At 44.1% G+C, this 15,903-nt stretch overlaps 1 protein-coding gene across 1 annotated transcript in view; it reads left to right on the plus strand.

Annotated features, from left to right (window-relative positions):
- Positions 1-15,903, plus strand: part of TTC7A (tetratricopeptide repeat domain 7A) — a 1,654,710-nt gene that overhangs the window by 1,537,944 nt on the left and 100,863 nt on the right. Inside the window, exon 19 of the mRNA XM_069234028.1 lies at positions 1,246-1,448. Within this exon, the coding sequence (XP_069090129.1) occupies positions 1,246-1,448 (203 nt within the window). The remainder of the gene's footprint in view (positions 1-1,245; positions 1,449-15,903) is intronic.

A 15,903-nucleotide genomic window follows, 5' to 3' on the forward strand; every position in this document is an offset into this window, starting at 1 on the left:
TGCAAGCCTGCCCTTACCGCCTACATATTGGAATCACTTTATCTGGCAGCACTTCTGCTGTCTGAGTCTTGAGCATTTAAGTTGTGGTAATCTGTCTGCTCTGATATTGTAAGATCAATGTATTTAAGTGGTATGTTTACTATACTAGCCCGTAGGATGTGTCTAGCACTGCAGTTTATGACATGCGATTGTGAAATTTGTGGAATATTTTTTTGGTGGGGGGGCGGGGGGGGGGGGGGGGGTTCAGCCTGTCCCCTGCTACCATATTTTCAGAATCTACTTGGAATATATAGGCGTTTTCAACTCTCTTTAATAATACAGCTCGTTAGCCAGTTTTGAGGCGATTGTTCTGAAAAATACATTGTTTTGCCACCCTTTTTTTAAAAAATTTATTGAGGAGGATGTGGCCTGCATGACACACAACAAAATTATTGATATAATTCATTAGTGGCCCTTTAAAGGTCTGGATATTTTGTCCATGTCTGTGAAAACTGCGGTGTACAGTGCACTCCTTGTCATTGTGTTTTCATAGATTTTGCCAAAGGGTGGGAGAAATGCTCTATGCCTCTCCCCTTTAGAGGTAGATATTTATGATCCACCACTTTAAAAGCTGATTAGCTGGTACCGCCTAGAGTAGGGCCTGGTGCTACCACTGAAGACAGTGGGCTCCACTCTGGTTGGCAGTGGACAGTGCCAGTGGAGTAGGGCCTGGTGGATTGCACAGAAGGCAGTGGGTGCCACTCTGGGTGGCGGTGGATAGTGCCAGTGGAGTAGGGCCTGGTGCTGGCACAGAATACAGTGGGCACCACTGTGGGTGGCGGTGGACAGTGCCAGTGGTAGAGGTAAGCGGCTTTAGCAGTGGGGGTAAGCATGGATATTTTTTTAATAAATATTAAGTCCTGCTGAAGGTGCCACGCATTGCGCGGTGTGTTTCTGGAGTGGTTGATCTCTCCCGTGTAAATTACCTTGCGCTTTGTGAATCTCTCTCTAGTCAGATTTTGTCTGTCTGGTGAAGACTGTTTCATTAGCATTTCAATAGCTCCGGCGCTCATTTTCCGAGCCCTAATCATACCCAATTAACATTAGGGAATAATGTTCTTTTCCTTACAGAAAGCTTTTTTAATCTCTAGTGGTGACAGAATTGTAAAGGCACTTCTATCATTAGGGTGCCCTGAACGTGATGCTCGTCTGTGTGTCATTCAGCCCCAGAGCACTCTAGTTTCAGTGATGTTTTTCTTGCCGCAGCTGAACTTTTTATGGAGCAGCAGCATCTAAAAGAAGCAGGCTTTTGTATCCAAGAGGCAGCCAGCCTATTTCCCACATCACATGCCGTGTTGTACATGCGTGGGAAGCTTGCAGAGATGAAAGGCTGCTTGGAGGAGGCTAAGCAACTGTACGATGAGGCACTCACGGTGAATCCAGATGGAGTGAAAATTATGCACAGCCTGGTAAGTTTGTAGGTTCTAAGCTTCCTGCTGGGCCTAATTGTTTTGTTTTTAAGAACAAGAAGGTGGCAGTGGTAGATGCCACTCCATTGTCGAATTAATGAACAGGTGAGTGTTTTGTATGCTTCGGTGAATGATGGGGGGTATGGTATAGTTCAATAATTGAATGGGCTCGCTGCTGTTAATTTCTTTCCACTACAGTTATGGTTAAGTAGCTTAAATAAAAGACCGAAGAAAACAAGGTGCAGTGCCCTGAAGGTGTTATTTTTTTTATTGCTCGTGACCATTTATTTGTCTTTTCAGGATTTTGGAAACCTTTATTTTCAGTCATCCCCACCAAAAACGCCACCTTTCTATTTGGCTTCTCGACGTTTTTGGTCTACGTTTTATATCATAACTAGATTTTTTTTAAAGTTCCGATTTGCATTTAATGCTTCACGTGTAGTATAACCTATTTAATAAAGCAGCTTTCTCCTTTTTGAGATAATATGTTTAAATTCTTAGGTAGATTTCTCAGTGGAAAGTTTGCACTACAATTATATCTGCATGCTTTATCAATTTTGCCTTTCGAATATTTACTGAGGAAAGTGAAACTTCTGGGTTTGAATGATCCTCATTATAAAGTTATGCTTTTGCTGAAAATATGACATTTTATGGTTGACGCAACATTAATCATCAACGTCATGTAAAGTTTGCCTGAGGTTGCCCCTTGCGATCCCTCGCCCTACCTGTGCGCCCCCTGGCCTCAGAGGTGGTAGAGTCAGTGCCAGGAACACAAGGGCGGCTCCTCCTTATGGAAGTCAGTTAAGGCTCAACGTTTCTTGTATTCTGTCAGTTTTTGATTACACTAAAGTGAAAAAATATTTTATGGAGCTGAAGTTAGCAAAAATGTCTTTAAATGTATGTTGTGTGTACTTGCAGGTAAGAGTGTGTTTATGTGAGAGCGAGTATGTGTTTGCGTGTAAGCATGTGTGTGGGAGAGAAATAAAGGTTAAATGGTGTGTGATGTTACTTCCTCTCCCCCCTGGCATTTTGATGAATTGACGTTCATGACTTTACTGCTCGGAACCCCTTCTGACAATTGTGCCCACACATATGTTACATAGTAAAAAGAAGAGTTGACCAATATGGAAACATCACTACTGCAAATATTGGTTATATGTCGGAACAACAAGTGCTTGAACCACCCATGCCTGAACAACGAGGTCGGAACAACGACCTCGTTGTTACCACTAATGCCTTTACCACGAATGCCTTAACAAAGTTTTTTCGTTGTAAAGGCATTCCTGGTAAAGGCATTAGTGAACGGCATGCATGGTTCAAGCATGCGTCCCCCTTGGCCTCCCACCCCTAAAAATTACTGCGACCACCCCACCCCCACAACCACCCCAACCTCCCACCCCCAAAATTACTGCAACCCCAATCCCCCTCCCCTAAAACATAAAGTACCCCAACCCCCACACCACCCCTACAACCTAAACCCTGACCCTACCCGCCCCTAAACCTTAATCACCCCGAGCCCCCAACCCCACCCCCAAAAACTAAAAATACCCCAACTCCCCACCCCACCCCTAAAACCTAAAGCACCCCAATCCCCCACCCCTAAAACCTAAACCCTGACCCCCGCCCCTAAATATTAATCACCCCGAGCCTCTCACCCCACCCCCAAAAAAACAGCCCCAGTCCCAGCCCAACTTACCTCCTCCTGGATCGCGTCGACTCCCTTCTTCTGTGCCTGAACCACACATGTACGTAGTTCAGCACATGTGTGGTTAAGGCCCTGAACAAGGAAGTCGTGGAAAACTAAGGGGTTGTTTCGCTTTCGTTTTCCACGACTTCGTTGTTCGGGATGCTTCCCACAAATATGTGCAGGTCTAAGGCACGGAGTAGCTGTCTTGTAAATCCTACCCTAAAATTAGACCATTGGTCACCAACTATCTTTTTGTGGTGTAGGATAATCAACTGGGGGTGCCCTGAATCGAGATACCCCTTTGTGGTATAGGATAATCAACTTGGGGTGTCCTGATTAAAAGTTTTGAGGGCATGAGAATGTGCACTTGAAAAAGCTAAACATGGCAACAGGTTCTTCTTTCAAAATGACTAGCTCCTCAGAGTATATTTGAGCTCTTGGACAGAAGGCTAAGCCGAGGAATGTTCACCAGCATTGGTGAGCCGTCTAGAGTGGAACAACAAAAGCTAAGAAAGTGGGTAAAGAACATTAGTTGAACAGCCTACATTGATGTGGAGCAAATAACAGAACTAATCCAGATACCACTCTGCAATGGAACTTTTGTTGGCTGTAGAGGGAATATGCTGCAGTTGATGTACTATATTAGTGGTCAGAGAGTAGGTGAGTGATCGGCTGGAGCCTGACTCCAGCTTTTTATTTCCCTGGAGGGAGGTAAACTGTTCTTGCTTGCACCTGTTGGTACCTGAGAGTGGCAGGATTCGATCTGAGTTCTAGTTTGGCATAATGTTTAGGTGGTCCCTGTTTGTGAAATGCATTTAATCACAGAACAGAATATGGTCATTTTTTAGGATCCCAAAACAAACATTTATAATATATGAGATTTCCCAGAACATGGTGAGGCCGGACAGATGACATACAGCTATGTCTGGGGAAGGACGCTATGATGAAGCATGCTACCATAAGAGGGAGAGGGTTCTCCTCCAGACCCTCTTTGGTGATTTTTTGTGTCTTAATAAACATAGATATGATTTTTCTGCCATATTCTTTTGTGCAAACATTTCACTTGGGAGGCAAGATATAGGCAGAATTTTCCTCTTTCCTTTTTTTCTGTGATTATTAACAGAATATGAGCAGCTACATTGGCAAAAAATAAGATAAGTAGAAAATGAATAAGGACAACAAGCCTACACATGAAAGAATAACCAGTGAAGCCAACTGGTGAGCTTCCAGAAGGCACCCGTTTTTTTTTTAATTGAAGTGTATTCCACATAATGAAGAGGATGGAGAGCCCATTACATATATACTTGTTTTAGCATATAATAAAAAGTATATTCAAATTAAGTAGCATAAGACATTTATCCAGCACAACAGCAAACGAATGCTGGTGTACTTTTTGTAAGATTCAACACTCAGTGTTATAGAGGCTGTGGAAACTCTTTGGTCTTTGAGAGGCATGGCTAGAGGATGCATGAGAAGAAAGTTCTTATTAAGACTCAGGGCCTCATTATGAGGCTGGCGGTCTTCAGACCGCTGCTGTGGTGGTCTAACCATCACATAGGTTCCACCACCACCGCCGGGATTGGTGATCCCGATGGCCTTGTGGTGGTAGAGAAGTACCAGGTTATAATATTAAACAGTGTTTAGCAAACCAAAGGTTACTGTGGTTCGATGTCAGAGGCTTACCACACAGTTCAAATAAAAAGTCTCCTAAAAGAATTACCCCAAAATGCCCAATGGCACTTTATTTTTCACAAATAAAGCATAATTTGCCAAAACTTGTTTGATTGATAACACCTTTGAGAACTAATGTTATGGGCGTGCCTGTTTTTCACCAAAAAGAAGGCCAATCTGTGGTTGCACCTCATTAGCATCAGTTTAACACCCAAATAGAACAATAAGCCGCAAAATGGTGACGGGCCTTCTCTTGCGCAGCAGCATGCGTCACTGCTTTTCAGTAACTTTTGAACCGTTAGAGCTATAAACATTTTTTTTGTTAAAATCAAAAGATTATGCAGCAGATGATTAATTATGTGGCAAATATGGTAAAACTATAATTATGAAAAAATCGCTGTGGCCGCACAATCACATAGTTCAAGTGGTCCTGAATATAGTGGGCTGTAATGCATGGGCTGCAACTTTGGTGAACTGCATACGAGGAGAACCTTACTATATTTCATGGGAAGCAGAGGGCTTGGCTTTTGCAGGTGCATGGAACTGGCAGTTGCTAAACGTCATTCATCATAATTAAAACATACCATTTACAATCATTAATGATGAACGGTAAGGTCCAAGTGGGATGCTTTCTTTATTTCCAGGTGAGGAAATGGGTCCTTAATCTTCTTTCACAATGTTTTCCTGAAAATATTTTTATATCTAACATTTAGAAAACAGACACTTCTATTTTAGCAAAAATTGACTCCTGGTTATATTAGTTTGGTGTTGTTGACTTCAATTTTTAAGTCTTTCACTGTCAGGTAGCTACACATAAAATAACGGGCAGCTTAAATGAATAATAAATTAAAAACTTTTTACTAAGTCGGAAATGCACAAAAGTACATTATGAAACCTCCATTAGTTAATGCACCGCAGACGTCTGTGTGTAATCAGAGAGCCACAGAATTAAGGGCCAGATGTATCAAACATGTTTGCGACCGCAAAAATGCATTTTGGTATGTAACAAGTCCAATATGCGATTCGGTAACTTGTTACCGAATCGCAAATCGGATTTGCGACTACATACCGATTCGGTATTAGGAAGGGGCGTGTGAAGGGCGTCCCTTCCTAATACCGAATCGCAGAGGTATGTATGATTGTTTTGTGACTGTGAATGCGGTCACAAAACAATCGCAGTTACCACCAATTTCAAATGAAGAATAGTGACTTTTGTATTTTTTAGTGCTACAAGGTTACACACAGCCTGTGACAAAAAGCACTGTGAATATATGTGATTTTGTTATACTTGCATTACACACGGTATAAGATAGACTGCTACAAAATGTGCAAACATTGTACGATAAAAATGGGCAGTGAGCGCTACGTATGTGTATACAATTAAAAGCACGCACTTCACAGCTCAGTTGTTAACTCTTTGCACTACCACTCAATAAGAATCTTTGTCATCACAAAACTTCCAGCGATTCTATCAATTAAAGCCAGTACACGCTGTAAAGCATGCTTTACATTTTCAGATTAACTCTGTATCACACATTTGCATTTCTTTCAGGCAAGCAGGGGCCCTGGCTGGGCTTTGGCTTCACAGCACAGTACACACCCTAAATGACACTCCAGGTGAAGCATTTTACCCATCGGAATTAATAGTCCCTGGATGTTGTCTTTTCCCAAAAGGAAGAGCAAAGGTTTTGTTGGATTGCAGGCAGAAGTGAGGCGCACCTCCTTTCCCATGACCCTTAACCCGAACCCGCCTCCCCCTCCCGGGGGTCGCGCCGCACATTTTGAATACTTCTGAGTTAGATCACAGATATTTGGTTGCAATGACAGACTGAAGAAAATATATATCAATTCTTATGTCTTTCATCAATATTTGATAATCAGGATTTATAAAACATTGTTGTCACCCTAGGGATGTTGTGGCAGTAGAATTACCCATTGATAAAGAATTACAAGGATAAATGATGGGGTTTTTCAAATGAGCAGGCGACAAAGCAGTCTTCTATTATAGAAAGTGAGCGTGTTCCAATCCTTGAAAGAGAGTTAGAAAAAAACTTTACCACCAAGTTTCTTTCTGCGCAAACAAGACGAGGAGGGATATGATGGCATATATCGTTCAAATCGAGATTGCAGGAACGCTGGACTAGATATATACATCGCCATATAGCAGTCGAACCAGCAAATGAATAGCAGTCTTTTGTCACAGGAAGCTATACAGATAGGCAGGGTGATGTGAGCTATGTTTGTGCTGGGAAAGGCCAGGCCACACAGTACACATGCAGCAGATTTCTGAATTAGTTGGATCTTTGCCATAGCTGAAGAGTCCTTAAATCGATCTTGCATGAAACACAGCAAAGTGGTCCATGGTGTAGGAGTATTAGGGTCTACAAAAGATCTCATACATTTCAGATTATAATGGTCCAGTATCGACTCAGATTTAATAGAGCTGATGACAAAACCCACACCGAGAAGAGACAGAAGGAAAAGTGGCCTTCCTGGTAGGAGAAGTAAAAAAACATAAAGGATAGAAAGAAGTTGTGATCTTATCACCTGTTAAATAAAAACCTGGTTATGTCAGAACAAAACTATTAGCTCTAAGAGGAGTACAGATTTTGAGCAATATTTAAAGTATTCCTTATGGTACCAGGGGCATGTGTAATCTTATTAGCACTGAGGTTGGCATGTAGGGTGTAGTACTTTATTTACAGCTTCTTAAAATGACAAAATATTGTATCTTAGCAATGATATAGAAGTTAGAAAGGCAGAGACCATTTTAACTGTAGAGGTTGTTTGTTTAAACCATACAGCAGCTGGACTTCAGTGCCTAGGTTTGATCATTTTAATAGGAGCAGTTACATGAATTGTCTCTGGGATCCCTTTATTAGAACTCTTTACTTTAGTTGCGATAGTCCCAAAAAGTGTAGATACATTCTGATTTATAGCTGTGGCAAAATTAATTTTGTTAATTTCTACCCAAATTAAATGTATTTTAGGGGGAGATATTGAACTGTTGGAGAAAACACTTAGGTCTTACAAGTAAAATAGGATAGCTTTATGTTCAGTCCGAGTTAGTAAGCGACTGCTGATGTATTTGAAGTGACTGCTAGTGTATTTGACAATATTGGTAGAACAAAGCACTTAAACATGGATATGACCCTTCAGAGGAGTAGGTGAATGAGAGAATTAAAATCACAAAAACAGTCAACAGATCTAGTAACATTTCTTCCCGAAAGGAAAATCAGTCCCAAAATTGAATCCTAGTAGTTATTGTTATTTTGGTTTAAGGGTTTCTGCTATAGAGGAATATATGGTTGGGTCAAATGAAATTTTGAAAGTTTTCTTAGCACTTTTGTCTAAACTTTTATCAATCGTGTTGCATGTACAATATATACAGAGAGCAGAAGATAATAAAGACCACATTAACTGTTCACATAATAGATATAGAACTTCCGAGAATCAGAAGTGCAAAGCACTCAATAAACCTTGAACTTAAACAGAACTGGTTCAGGAACAATAATATCCATATGCCTGGCTTACCTAGCTGTATACACAAGGCAGTAATTGAAATAATCTGGAGCAAGTATTTCCTAGACTATTTGAGAAGCAGGAGGTGGTCACGGACATTGTAGTGGTCAAAGCACAGTACATCCCTTCTGAAAGACAGGTAGTAAAGGCTATGACCAGAACAATGTAATTGTGATTAAGAAATACTAAATAAAAATATTGAATAGCTCATCAATGTTACTTCCACCCGTAGCACTAGGAACATTGCTCACTTAGAAGAGGCAATTCTTAAATGGTCTGGAATTGGCTTTGCACTGCTTTGAAATAATTCAGGAGGTAGGAAATTCTGGTGATGAAATGTACGATGACAACATCCATGGACTATGTTACATGCATCCAAGTACATTTTAAGCCTAATTAAAATTCTCACAGATTGATGGAGAGTCAACCAAGAACAGAGGCCTCTCCTGGGACATTCTTTTGGACCTCTTCTTCAGGAATGTATCCAGCAGAAGTCTCCACCCTTTTCTGTAGTAAGAGCTACTTATGTTCAATGAAACTCATCAAGGGCTTTTCATCTTATTGGTGTTGTGATAGTGACCAAGTCATATGAGAATATAATAATGGCCACCATATGCAAGATTACTGCCAGTGATCACTTCAGTGCATCAGGCATGGTTGCCAGCAGTGAATAAAAAAGTGTTTGACAATATGTTATGCCTCTACATAGGTAATACGTAACAACCATAGCTGCAATGCCTCAGCACCAAGGTAAATATTTTTGTAAAAGACCTGGTCAGTGCATTGCTCTGCCTCCCGTGGCTCCACCATCTAAGCAGAGCATTTTCCCTGGCTCCTCTGAAATCCTGACCCCTGTCAGGAGTTCGAGGCCCTCCTCCACCTGCAGGCTTCTGCCTGCGCCTCATTCCTGGTGTCTAGTGGGAGAGCTCTGCTTTCCTACTAGACTACCTTCTGCCTATCTCCTCCTTTTGCTTTGCTTTGCTCTCTGCTCCACTACTGTCCCTTTGTGCTCCTTCTCCTTGTTTCTCTCTCACTCCGCTCTGTCTCTTTCTCTCTCTCACTTTCACTGTCTCTCTCTCTCTCTTTCGATCTTTCCGCTGCTGCCCCGCAGCCCACCCCCTTTTTTCGTCTCTGCCCCCTTTTTCAGCTCTGCCCCCTTTTTTGTGCTGTTTTTTGTCCCATTCCCAGCTCCCAGCTGTTCTCTCCTCCCCCCACCTCCCTACTTAATGGCGGCCGCACCGCTGGCGCACCGCTGGCGCACCGCTGGCGCACCAAATGCAAGCCCGTCTGCGCCGTGACCGCACCCAGTGCCAGAACCCCTGGCTCCATCCCCCCCACTGCCACCACCCTCAGAGCCTTCAACACCGGCCGCTCTCCTGCCTGCCTTCAAGCCTCCCCGCAGACCACCTGTGGACCCTTCTCCTGCTGGAACTGCACATTCACCAGCTTCCACGCCAATGACACACCCACCAAGGCAGGATGCAACCATCTCAGATGTATCCTCCTCACCACCCGCTCCATCCACAACCATGCAGTAGAGCTATGAATTCTACTCGACTCAGCCTCCCTAGATGTGGCCTTCCTGACCGAGACCTGGATGAACCCCTCCTCAGTGCCTGACATCGCCATAGCCATCCCGGACGGCTACAAGATCACCCGCAGGGACTGCTCCAATAAACCAGGAGGAGGCCTCGCCATCATCCACAAGAACACCCTCAGGATCACGACCAACACCGAAGACACCCACAGCACCACCGAACTCCTGCACTTCCAAACCCACACTGACCCAAACACCACCCTTCGAGGGACCCTCGCCTACAGGCCCCCGGCCCACGACAGCAGTTCAGCGACTCCATGCTCTCGCATCCACTGACTACATACTCCTCGGAGACTTAAACTTCCACCTTGAGAACACCAACAACAACAACACCGCCACCCTGCTCGACAACCTCTCAAACCTCTGCCTCAAACAGCTTGTCACAACACCAACCCACTCCGCAGGAGACGCACTCAACCCTATTTTCTCTGCCAGCAATCAATTCTCTTTCAGCCACACCACCGAACTCCACTGGACAGACCACTGCTGCATCCACTTCTGCTTCAAGAAACCCACAACACACCACCACCCACAACGGATCCCCCACCACAGTTGGAACAAGGTCACCGAAGACCAACTTATCACAACCCTCTCCCAGAACCCACCCATCGACACCACTGACACTGATGCAGCTGCCCTCAACTTCAGGCAATGAGTCAACACCTGCGCCAATACTCTCGCCCCAATCAAGAATCCCTCCAACAGACGCACCAACAGAAAGGCCTTCTGGTTTACCACCGACCTCCACGAATCTAAGCAAAGCTGCAGAAGACTCGAAAGAAAGTGGTGCCAAGATCAGACTCTGGACAACCACAAAGCTTTCAAAAACACCATCCGCAAACACCACCAACTCATCCGAGCCGCCAAAAGAACCGCTTCAAAGACCGAAAACACAACAACGCACACAGCCACAAGGAGCTCTTCAACGTTGTGAAGGAACTCTCCAACCCCAGCTCCAATGTCAACAACAACCCACCATCCCAAGACCTCTGCGACTCCCTAGCCTCCTACTTCCACCGCAAGATTGCAGACAACCGTGTAAGCTTCAGCACCCAGACCCCCCGGGAACCACCAACACCGCAGATTCACCTCGGACCAACCTCCTGCTCTCGTGGACTCCTGACAACAACACCATCGAAATCATAAACACCATCCACTCCAGCTCTCCATCTGACCCCTGCCCTCACCACATCCTCAACAAAGCAAGTTCCGTCATTGCACCCCAACTACGGAAGATCATAAATAGCTCCTTCGAGTCCACCACCTTCCCAGAAAGCTGGAAACACGCCGAGATCAACGCCCTCCTCAAAAAAACAAGGCGGACCCAAAGGACCTCAAGAACTTCCAACCTATTTCTCTGCTCCCCTTCCCGGCAAAAGTCACTGAGAAGGCCGTCAACAGACAACTAACCCACTTCCTAGAGGAGAACCACACACTAGAACCTTCCCAATACGGATTCCGCAGCAACCACAGCACCAAAACCGCCCTCATCGCCACCACAGACCACATCAGAACCATACTGGACAGCAGCGAAACCGCAGCTCTCATCCTCCTGGACCTCTCAGCCGCGTTCAACACCGTCTGCCACCACACCCTACGCTCACACTCCAGCAATGCTGGAATCCGCGACAGAGCCCTGGACTGGGTCACCTCCTTTCTCACCGGCAGAATTCAGTGAGCCACCTCCCCCCATTCTGCTTGGAGGCCACCAAAATCATCTGCAGCGTACCCCAGCCCAGGGTTCATCCCTCAGCCCAACCCTCTTCAACGTCTACATGGCCCTGCTCGCTAACATCGCCCAATCCCACTACCTCAACATCATCTCATACGATGACGACACCCAGCTGATCCTCTCCCTCACCAAGGACTCTGCCAAGACCTATGGCCACGAAGGAATGAAGGCCATCGCCGCATGGATGAAGAGCAGCTGCCTCAAACTCAGTTCAGACAAGACGGAAGTCCTTATCTTCGGCTCCACCCCCTCTGCATGGGATGACTCCTGGTGGCCTGACACTCTCTGAACTGCTCCGACTCCCACCGACCACGCATGCAACCTAGGATTGATCTTGGACCCCTCACTATCCACAACCCAGCAAGTCAACACCATCTCCTCCTCCTGCTTCAACACCCTCCACATGCTCTGAAAGATCTACATATGGATACCCACCAAAACCAGAATAACAGTAACCCAAGCCCTCGTAAGTAGCAAACTGGACTACGGCAATGCCCTCTACGCAGGAACCGTGGCCAAACTCCAGAAGAGGCTGCAATGCATCCAGAACGCCTCCGCACGCCTCATCCTGGACATCCCCCACCACTGCCACATCACAGACCACTTGTAAAACCTGCACTGGCTCCCAGTCAACAAGAAAATCACCTTCAGACTCCTCACCCACGCTCACAAAGCACTGCACACCACCGGACCAGAATACCTCAACAAACGACTCTCCTTCTACACCCCGACCCGGCATCTCCGCTCCGCTGACCTCGCCTTCGCAACCTTACCACGCGTCCACAGAACTACAACCGGCATTAGATCATTTTCACACCTCGCCGCCAAAACTTGGAACACTCTTCCACCCACCTGCACCAGACCAAAGACCTCCTTACCTTCAGGAAACTTCTCAAGACCTGGCTGTTCGAGCAGTAGCAGCACCTCCCCCCACCTTTGCCCCCTCCCCTCCTCAGCGCCTTGAGAACCTCACGGGTGAGTAGTGCGCTTTACAAATCCCTGATTGATTGATTGATTTAATAAACAGAACCATCTATTACATTCATATAGTGCTCAAATACATAATAAATTTCCAATTTACAACAATTCACTTGTTAAAACTCTGTTGACACTAGTGGAGATGTCGTGGGCAATATGGTTCAAAGTTGTGTGGTTGTAGATGTTGGAAGACCTTCCAGAATAACGTTTCCATTATCAAGGTTGGTGAAAACTAGGGCCAGTATAGTAGATATGAAATCTTTAGGAGGGATGGCCAGTTTTATTTTTCTGAACAGGTGGAGATGATAGGATGCTGATCTGATTAATTTGGCGTAGTGGTCAATTAGAGCGAGGTTCTTTTCTAAGATGTAGCCAAACAAACGTGCACATGGAACCAGGATTGGCAAAATATCTATAGAATGAAGAGCAGTCAGCCAATTGTGGATGAGAGGGGGCTCGGTTGAGAATAATTGAAGGGATTCCGTCTTTTTTAGTTTCAATTTCAGTGAGAGTGACTGCAACCGGTTTGCCAGATTATAGAGAAAGGACTTGTTAGTATGATAGTACAGACACCCAGTGGTATAGCTGGGTTTCATAAAAATTTGATGAATGGAAATGGAATTTTCTTGCATAAATATTTCCAGGGGTTCCATATTTAAGCTGAATTGGTGAGGTGCTAAGATGGATCATTGTGTTACACAATATTTCACTGGAAATGATGGAGATTAAAAAGAGTCAAGCATCGCCAGTTGTGATATTGGAGAAAGCAATGATTTAAGCCAGCTCAGAACAGTTCCTTCTATTCCCATTCTGGAGCTGAGGATCTGAAGGAAAGAATTGTGGTAAACTGTTCTGAATGCTGCAGAGATGTCTATAAGAACTCTTAGGCACGCATATCCATCACCAACTATTTGTTTATGTTAATGTCCGTACATTTGTATTGTTACTGTTGCGAAACATCAGTTATTAGGGGGGGGGGCACCAGTCAAAGTGCAATACAGGTTTGCACACTATAACTGTACCTCCGTAGGTTTGTACGTGGCTTGTGCCCTGCACACACACAGCCAAAGGAAGTAACACCTGTTACAGCTCTACAATCTCACCTTAATAACAAGATGAGTTGCTGCTTCAAAGTTCGTAAGTCCTTGAAGTAATGTCTTCTCCCCCCTATGATGACATAAATGTGTGACCACGTCACAGATTTATATCTCTTTGAGGTCTATAGTTCTCCAATCAGGGCTATAGGCGAGCACAACTTAATTGGCTACTATTTAGCTCTGCTCCAACCGAGAGAATCAAATCTATCACAGTATTTAATTAAATTAATGAAGGAATTAATTATTCTATAGTACTGTATTGTATTCTGTTCTATTCTATTGGGAGGAGGATTTGCTTGAACCAATATCCGATCAGGAGTGGGAGGCTACGTATGCATTGGCGCAGCTCATAGCAAGTAATGCTTAAGTTGACACATTTTTATGTCTTGTATCACACATACCTTACTTCAGAAAGGCTCTGAAAATATACCCAGATCGATCCTTAGGTTGTGCAGGATGCATTGAGAACAACACTCCATATAAAACATATAACATAGTCATGTGTTCCCATACTAACCTATTGGGAGGAAGAAGTGACACATTTGAGACTGGCATCCTTAATTAAACTTGAGACAAGATGAGGCATTGCTTGTTGGGTCTCATACCACAACCAATGGAGCAGAGAATCTAATATGAATTTGCTTCACTAGGTCTCCTAGTTGGTAAACTCAGAGACTGTTGATACCTTGGCTGTTCTCCAGGACCCGCTCTTCCGAGACTTGGCTGTGGAACATGACATACTGGGCCGTAGCAGAGGAAAGACGCATGTGAGATGTGCAGGCAGATGAAACAAGCATTTGCAATGCAACGGGTCTCGCGTTTTCTCTTGTTAGAGCTGATCGCGTTGTAAACTCCTAACCCGACTTTTCATCTATCGGCAAAAGTGCTTTTATGTACGTAACCCGAAAAAGTGAAATTAACTGTGTAAAGCGCTCGACTTCTGCCAAGCGAAATCACGCTAGGAAAAAAGAGAAAAAGTAGTCCACGATCCGACAGAAAACAGCGAGCCTTGCATGTTTTCTGTACTTGGTCGCTGCGCTCGAGGAGGGCTAACCACTGGAAAAGGCATGACTTGTGCATGCCTTCGACTAATGAAAGCAAGCAGATTTTACTAGGCAAGCCCACAAACCAATGAAACACACTGACGTGAAGTCAACAGGGCTCCGAGCCCTTTTCTAATAACTAAAGCATCTCGCTTCGATACGCATGCGTGAGCGCATGCAACGCAGGCTCGACCCTAAAAAGTTGAAGAGAACTTCACGGTATAGGAAGAAATGCTTGATATGCTCCAAGAACTGGAGGATGCAGACCGGGATGAGGAAGGTATACAGCAGAGGGATCAGTTAGTGGAATGTAGATTGTGACGAGGGGGAAGGGTGAATATTGTGATCGGGGAACCAAAGAAAGTCTACAGCTTGTGAAGAAAATTGACAATCGCTACAGTGGAAAGGCTAAAATGGTGTAGCTGTAAAAATGGTCTGTTAATAGTGTTATCAATATGTGCAGTTGTCGAGGCGGAAGGTTCCAACTTTCAGTTAGTTCTGCTGATCATGTGCTGTCTCGTTGTGTCTATAGATAGGGATAGGGAGGAGGGGAGAGAGGTGAGTTCTTGTTTATAATTTTTGTTGATATTGTGCTTTATGTATCACGAACTGAGTTATATGCATAAAAGCTAAATAAATCGATTGATGAAAAAGAGTTAATTTTTATTTATACACGGCACATTGTCCAGCACAAATCAGCAATTACGATACATTACGTGTACAGTGAAAATCCAAGTTTGATTCAAACTAAAATTAAAATGTTATGTAAATCTAAAACATCATACCATGGCCATGTTCGTTGTAATGAGCCTGAACGTGTTGAGATTAACAGTTGCATATCACATTAAATTAAATACAAATAAGTGCTAAATCTTTGGGCATAGCAGGAGTGAAAATGTGCCATTTCTCTGCCATGTTTGTAGCTAATCTCATATTTGGCACCCAGCTCGAGAAAAGAGTCCATGCTAGTTCATTACAGGATAAGTATCCGGAGCAATTTTCTCAGTGGTTTCATGGTGACATATTAAATGAGCATGAATCATCTTATTTGATTATAGAAATATATGGTGATTTAGTTAAGTGCTCTCATTAATGCTGCATATTTCACTAAGATAAAAACGTGTGCTT

Source organism: Pleurodeles waltl, chromosome 5 (assembly GCF_031143425.1).
Source record: "Pleurodeles waltl isolate 20211129_DDA chromosome 5, aPleWal1.hap1.20221129, whole genome shotgun sequence".
In the NCBI taxonomy this organism is placed as follows: domain Eukaryota; kingdom Metazoa; phylum Chordata; class Amphibia; order Caudata; family Salamandridae; genus Pleurodeles; species Pleurodeles waltl.